Source organism: Scardinius erythrophthalmus (assembly GCF_964197995.2).
Source record: "Scardinius erythrophthalmus genome assembly, chromosome: 17".
Lineage (NCBI taxonomy): Eukaryota > Metazoa > Chordata > Actinopteri > Cypriniformes > Leuciscidae > Scardinius > Scardinius erythrophthalmus.
The window spans coordinates 21,168,430-21,176,307 of record NC_138237.1 but is presented as its reverse complement, the minus strand read 5'-3'; the positions used below and the strand labels follow the sequence as shown (position 1 = coordinate 21,176,307).

Genomic DNA, 7,878 nt, shown 5'->3' with positions numbered 1-7,878 from the left:
CTAGAGATTGTTTGCTAGTCACCATTTCTATCCCACATGTAAATGCGGCTCATGTCACTGAACGTGTCACGGATTGATGATGTAAAACTCTGGACGAGTCTTTTTGCGTGCGTCCGTTTTAACACGTCTTGACTGCCGTACAGTTTGACATTAATGACAGCTGAGATCCTACTGTGTGACACGGCTTACGGCTGGAATCATATTCATACAGTCTAACAAGCAACAGTCAGAAAGGACTATTATAAATCATACAGTGTGCACCCGGCTTTAGGTGGATCAGACCGATTTTGGGGGCATTTCTGTGGTCTTGTACCTATAAGAAGACACCTATACATGTCTTTACTGTAGGTACTATAGAGGGTTTTGAACTGGAGCATATTTGAACTGAAATGCAAAATAGTATACTTTGTCATGCACTGCTGGGCAGAGTAAATTAATGGAGACACAGCAGTGGTGTGTGAAGGCCCAATGGCTCAGTGAGGCAGATAAGAGCTCAGAAATGGCAGACAAACTCCTCGCTTGTCAAGACTGATGAGAATAGGCTTCAGGGACCAAGGCTGAAAACTTGACAGCATGCAGGAAGAAGAATGTGTTTCACAGTGAACTGAGTGAACCAAGTATTTTCCACAGAATGTATTCCAATAACAATGCATAGTCTCTAAGAGAACATAGAGAAAGAAAAACGGGGGTAGGAAAATGAAGGAAGAATTCAAATGGAGGAAGGGGCTCTGGTTTCCTTTGTGGTACGTAATGCAAAACCAGATTGTTTGCCTACAGTCCTGAGAGCACTAAAATCTGATCATGTTCAAATTAGGCAGGGTGTTTAAAAATAGTGCCGGCATTAAAGGATAAGGGTGTTCATTTTTCTTATGCCTTGAACTGAATACCAAATGACAGAAAGCACAGTTTTAGCTACATCTGCACACTATTGTCATGGTACTTTGCTGATTTTGCATAAACTAAAAAATATCTACTTGTCACCTTGATGTGCAATTCTGAAATGCAAATTCAAACCATACTGAAGAGAGAGATTCATTATGATGACTTGGCCCAATCCAGTCACAGTAATTTTGCACAGTAATCAACAGTGTAGATATCCCTTATTAAAAATGTAAAATAGGTTTTGCGTTCGATTCAACATGATCTTTCTCCTCATAATTTCAAAATACCATTTGCAGCACAAAAAAGACAGCAATAAGACATAGAAAGCACAAAAATCAAATTAAATGTGTAAATTTAAGCCGTTGCACTGCCTGCACAAAGTTAAAAAACTAGTCAGTTAAATAAAAAAGAGAATTAAAAAAACTATTGTATGGTCTATTGTGCACTTTTGCTTTTAACATGTTTTTTTTTTCATTACACAGTGCTTTATACAAATTGCCCTCTGTCCAATATCATAAGCAAGAAATAGAAAAAATATGATTTTTGGATTTTATCTGCCATTATAGTGGCTGGTTCATGTCCCATGAAAAATGTCCATTAGTGAAACAATGTCATAGCGAAAAATAAATGAAATCAGTTCCACTTCCACATCAACATCAGTCTCTATTGCACACCTCCCACACAAAGACACTAAGATGAAGGATTCAAGAAGTAAAATCAAGTAACAAAAATAGCAGTATCGAAAAAATATCAAAGGCAAAATGAATCTTCATGTCAGTGGAGAAATTTATAAATAGTTGGCATGCAGCTAACGCAAAAGTAACCCAAAAAAAGCACTTTCAAATGAGCTCCCAAATCAAAAATAATCTGTCTAGAAAAAAGTTCTGTGCACAGTGGGAAAGGAGTTTGAAGTTTGCTACAGCTCTTGGGTCTCGAATGTGATGCACGTCACAGTTCTGAGAGTCTCAACACATCTCACAGTCTCTGTGCTTGACAGCCATAGAGTACTTTGATTGCATTTGTTTTCCCCCAAATAATCTTATATAACTTTTGTATTAAACCAAACTTGATAATAGTAATACAATAATAATTGAAGTGAATTGAGTTATTTTGAATTAAAAATTGGCACATCATTAACAGAGTATCAGGGTGGGTATGTCAAATATCAATTTGCCAAATAATACTGTATAAGTGCTATTTATATTTAAAAGAGCGGAGGTACTTCAATTAAAACAGACCAAAGACTATTTTTCTCTATTTCTTTTAAACTGCTTGCATCTTCTAGTTATTTATATCATCTCAACTATTCGCTTTTGTTAAACAGCTTTAATCATACCCTAATTTTCAATCCAGTCATTTCTCTTCATTAATTCCATCTTCTATTTATCTTCTTCTCCCCTCTTGTTTTCCTTTTTCTTTCTTGGTCCACCCTTTTAAACTTGTGTTTCCAGGCCACTCAGTTTGGGGGTGAGGATGCGAGGTGTTACCCCAGAGTTGAGGTCTCTCTCAAACTCTAGCAGCTGGCCCATGAAGTTGAGGTTGGGGGAGACTATTGGTCGCCGACCCCGCACATACTTATAGGCATCAGTCATGGTCATGAGGGTGTGCTTCATCAGGTAAGCAATGACAATAGTCGCTGAGCGGGACACGCCTGCTTGGCAGTGCACAAGAACGCCCCGCCCACACTGGTGCGCTTCCTCTGAAAAAAATCAAAAATAAAAAGGTATGGCACAGATCAAAACCAACACAAACCAAAAATATTGAGGACTCATCCTGCTCTACACAGATTGGTCCAATCAAATGCTCTCCTGCCAGAATGACAGAAATGTCCTGCCCCTGTAATACCACCTGCAGTTCTTCGCTAAAAGGTATAAGGCTATTTAAAAAAGAAAGGGACAATCCCGGTCACACCTTCTGCTTCAATAAGAAAGTCTTCACAGGACCGAAAACTGCATTTGACAAGCCATTTCATGGGGTCTGTAAATGTTTAAACTATAAAAGAGTTGACAAGTTCTCTTACCGATAAACTCAAAAACCTCTTCAAAGTACTGTCGCAGGTTCTGCTTGCTGTTGTCAGTAGCAGGGAGCCTTTTGTAACGCACCAAGCCTGTGTCCAGGTGGTAGAGGGGAAGATGGGTTGTGACATTGACCACGAAACCAATGTTGAGACGAAGCAGTAGATTCAAATCCTCTGCATCTCTCTCGTTACCCAGAAAAAGGAAAGGGAGGATGGGGCTGATCACAGCATTCTCCACATCTGGGGTCATCACACTCTCCTCAGACAGTGACGCCGGGAGGGAGGAGGAAAGAGGGAGGGAAAGGTGCACTGGCAAAAACAAAACAAAACAAAACAAAACTATTGCTTACATTTGTTTTCTTCTATTGTTAAATAATTTACTCTACGTGATCATCTCAGAGAGGTGTGCTGATATGCTGGAAAATGATTTTAATGTTTTTAGATTATTTTCAGTCATTTAAATATGGCACAGAGTATAATGTCATCAAGCCCTTATGTAAGAAGAAATCCATCCTCCTTATCTTTCCTGTTTGAAGTCTCATCACTCCCCCCCCCCATAATAGCATGGCTATTATCCTTTAGTTCTTTCACAAAACTTAATTTTTGACTTTCAATAAGACATAAAAGAGAGGATAAAACCTTCTAAAATCTATGAAAAAGTTTTAAAGTTAGAAAGGGTTTAATCAGAAAAACATTTCGATTGAACTTGTGTTACATTACAAAAGCTTCATGGGTTATGTCACTCTGCCGATCTTTTGAAGCTAAACTAACGAGGATTATGCAGCCCACAGATTAACTGAACTATCATTTTAATTTGAATACTATCAGTGCACAAAGTCGTACAGCCTAATGGAAGATGAGAAAATGAAATCAAGGTCAGTACATTCAATGGGATTATCAATGTGAAGAGATTGTGCTCATCTCTCTGAGTGGTCAATCATTAACAACACATTATAAAGATGTCACTCGACCTGCTGTGTACTTGCAGATTAGCATCTTTACCTCGTCCATTTTCCTCATCTTGTTCTCTGTTGAGTGAGTTGAGGACCAAGTGGAGCGACTGTGCAGAGGGTAAGGTGTGTCCACCTTCCCTCTCTCTCTGTTTGGGTTTGGGCTTAATAAGTGTGCTAGGAGCAGAGGGTGGGGGAGAGAAGGATGGAGGGGAATTTGGAGAAGGAGATCGTAGGGATGGGGATTGTGGAAGCACTTCGTCATCAAACCCGTTGCCATCCCCCATGCAAGCATCTGCTCCTTTGTTCCATAGCCTCTTGAGGGAATCTCTGCCCTGGTCCCCACTATTCCCTGATCCAATAAAGTCCAAAACCGCCATCTTGCCTTGCTGGAGCCTACGTCGTCCTGCCTGATCTGTCAACTGGGAGCGAGTGAACTCCATAAGGTTCCGGCAGTCAAGGATTACAGGATTTCCGCCATTGCCACTATTTTGGTTTTGGCCCATGCAAGTCCTTCCTGAGCCCATGCTAATCCCTGCATTATGGTGGATAGGTTGGGTTTTAGAGCGAGTCATCTTCTTTGCTAACTCCTCAGGCCAGATTGTGCGTACACTGTAATCGTCATCATCAGGCTGGTATCCTCCCATGGTATTTGCTCCAATATTACGGCCCATGTTGGGAGGATTCCCTCTGTGTGGGTTAAAGGTCACTACAATAGGGTCACTACTGCAGTAGCTGCATGTGGAGCTGCCAGTTTGGCTTGCTTTGGGATTGCACCCACTGACACAACTCTGGAGTGCTCGAAGAGGTGCAGATGAGGACAGGGGAGTACAGGGTAAGCAACCACCAACCAGCTTCTTACGGAAAGCAGCAGGGCTCTCAAATCCTCCAGCTTCTCCAGAACAAGATGCACAACCTAAAGGTCTGAGCAGCCCTGTTCGACAGTCAGAGACAGTGCTGTTTGAAGAAGAGGTGTTGGTGGTGGAAGCAGTAGACAGACACCCTCCTAAAGTCTTCAATCCCATGGTTTCGCCACCTCCGTTGGCAGCACTTGTTCCTTGGGCGTGGGAAAACGAAGAGGACGAGCTTGTACTACGACCGTGGAAGCCAGCAGAGTTACCTCTACCTCTTCTACAACGCACCAACCTCCAACAGCCACAAGGGTGGGAAAAGTCAATAGTACATGTGTGGTCAGGACTGGGGAAGCCTCCTCGGGAGGAAGTAGGAGAGAGAGGCAAAGCGTGAAGAATTTGGGGACGATGTTCTCTAGTGCGTGAGGGACGGGGTTGCTGGTAGGAGGAAGGGGCTCGGGAAGGGAGTGAGGGTGGAACAGCAGGGTAGTGTTGGCTTAGGATGGCAGCATGGGGTAATGGGGTTGAACTGTGGTGACGGGATAGGCTGTGGGCTTGGGGCAGTTGGTGGCCGGGTCCCAGTTTGGAGTTTTCTTTGTTTCCTAAGGATGATACGTCCCTCTCACTGTGCAATGAGTAGCTGGCAGTTGCAGGACAAGACTTTGATGACAAATCTCTCTCTCTGGTTGGCTTGGATTTTGAATGCTGTCTTTGGGCAGGTACAAATTCCAAGATCCCTCCAGGAGAGACTGTAAGTTGGTTTGGATGATGGATACTGTGCTGAGTCCTGTTTTGACTCTGATGATGGTTCTGGTGCTTCTCCACTGACTCGGAAGACTTTCCTTTGCATTTCCTTTCACCTTGCCCTGAATCCAAGTGCAGGGACACCCTTTTAGTCCTGTTCCCCTTGATGTTTCCACTTCGGGTAAGACTACTGCTGCGGCCTTTGTCTATGTAAGATCCTCCTCTTCCACCTTGGTCTAAAGACACTTTAATGTCAATGGTATGAGTGTGCTTGTGAGGTCTGGGACCTAACGTTACAATCCCATTGCTGTGACAATGGCTAGCATTGTGACCGCTGCCCTCAAAGGGAGCCCCTCGTTCTCCTTTATCTCTCTGAACATGGGACGATTGCCTGCGATTGCATTCCAGAGACAAGTAGTTGGAACTTGGATAGGAACGGGGTGGTTGGAGTTGGGGTTGTGGTAAGCGGGAAGGGGGCTCGTTGTGATTGGCTGGGCGGTGGGAGGAAGACTGTGATGTGGCTGGTGGAGAAGCCACGCGCAATGCCAAACTTTTGGGGCGCTGAATAACCACTATACGCTCGTCAAGAGGGAGCGGAGGCATCTGGGGCTGAGCAAAGCTGCGTGGTTAGGAAGCAGAGAGAAAAAAGGCAAATTAATCGGTGCTCATTTACTTTGGTACTTGTGTAATTAGAAATGAATAATAAATTAGAAATGTGCACATAGACGACATACATTATGTGAGTACTGTGCATACAGTTAATATTAGTCACAGCACACAGAATTACATCAACAATTGTGATGAGGTAAGCACAGAAGACAGTCTTCTGTTAGTCATTCACAACCTTCCTTATAATTAAACACTGTGAAACAATAAAGAACAGCACGCAGGGTACATCACAGACTTGTCAGTAAGACAAATCCTAATGTAACAGAAAAATCTTTCTGACCCATTACCTTTGTTAACATAAATGCCAGGGGTTCACATCTATCAAAGGCATAAAATAATCATTACAAGCACTAAGCAAACCATGTAAAGAATTGTATAAATTGGGTAGCTTTGTAATGATGTCACATCTGGGAAATATTGACATAATTTGATATTCTTGGTTATCATCATTGTCTTGCAACATATCGACTGTCTACTTGACTGTTAAAGAGAGGTCATTGTTTGCTAGAGATTAATAAGACATTTAAAGAGTTTATCTTGAAGACATCCGTTATAGCAAAACTTGTAATGCAATGTAAATGGAATAATGTTATAATTTGTAATGGAATGATAATGGAATAATGTTAGAATTTGTCTAATAATAGAGATATAATCTGATGGCTGCACTAATCACCCCTCCACAGAGCAGAGTAGACCAGCTCATTATTCTAAATAATGACAGTATGAAACATTAGTATTAGACATTATGGAATGTCAATGGAAAGACAATGAGAAGGTTAAAGGAATAGATAAGCTGTTAATGAACATTTAGTCATCATTTACTCACCCTCCAAAACCCATAAACCTTTCTTTCTTCAGTGGTGCACAAAATAAGAAAATGTGTTTTGCTCAAGAAATTGCACTAAATGAAGACTGAATAATGGCTTAATTTTTAGTTTGACTTGGAATATATTGTTCAAGTTATATTAAAGAGTTAGTTCACCCAAAAGTGAAAATTCTGTCATCATTTACCCTTATGTCGATCCAAACCCATAAGACTTTCATTCATCTTCGGAGCACAAATTAAGATATTTTTAATTAAACCTGAGAGATTTCTGTCCCTCCATTGACAGCTATGCAACTACCACTTTATGCTTCAAAAAGTTCATAAAGAGATCATAAAACTAATCCATATGATTTATCACATATTCACGTAAACATTCATCAACGCACACATCAGTTAAGGTAAACGGAAGCTCAAGCATTGAGCATGTAGAACCAATGAAGTTTATTCTCTTATGTTCCGCAGCAAGTTAGAGCTTCCACAAGAACCGATGAGGTTTGTTCTCACGCATCAAGTATGTTCGGTTGAGATTCTATTTATGTTTGCTGATCAATGTTTATATGTGAATAAATGCCTAAATTCCTTTTGTTTATCATATAAACCAATCGAGTCTCTTCATAAAATTCGGACTATACCTCTCAATTCATATAGATTAGTTTTACGATGTCTTTAAGAACTTTTTCAAGCGTCAGAAAGCTCTCAGATTTAATCAAAAATGTCTTCATTTGTGTTTCGAAGATGAACGAATGTCTTGTTTGGAATGACATGACGGTGAATAAATGATGACAGAATTTTTATTTTTGGGAGAACTAACCCTTTAACAATTTTTATAATGGTCTACATTCTTAATGACACAAAAAAAGCTTCAGTCTTTCTACAGCCTAGTTATTACATGGAAAAGAACATGGAAAATCGGCTTCATGTTTGTGTTCCATGGAAAAA

At 40.9% G+C, this 7,878-nt stretch overlaps 1 protein-coding gene across 1 annotated transcript; it reads right to left on the bottom strand.

Moving 5' to 3' along the window:
- Window positions 1-2,315: 2,315 nt before the first annotated feature.
- Window positions 2,316-4,874, bottom strand: LOC308705353 (dual specificity protein phosphatase 10; the record flags this gene model as incomplete). Its single annotated transcript, XM_081390313.1, has 3 exons — window positions 2,316-2,581; window positions 2,903-3,208; window positions 3,902-4,874. 3 exons carry the CDS (start codon window positions 4,872-4,874, stop codon window positions 2,316-2,318), a joined length of 1,545 nt encoding a protein of 514 aa, XP_081246439.1.
- Between the last annotated feature and the right edge of the window lie 3,004 nt (window positions 4,875-7,878).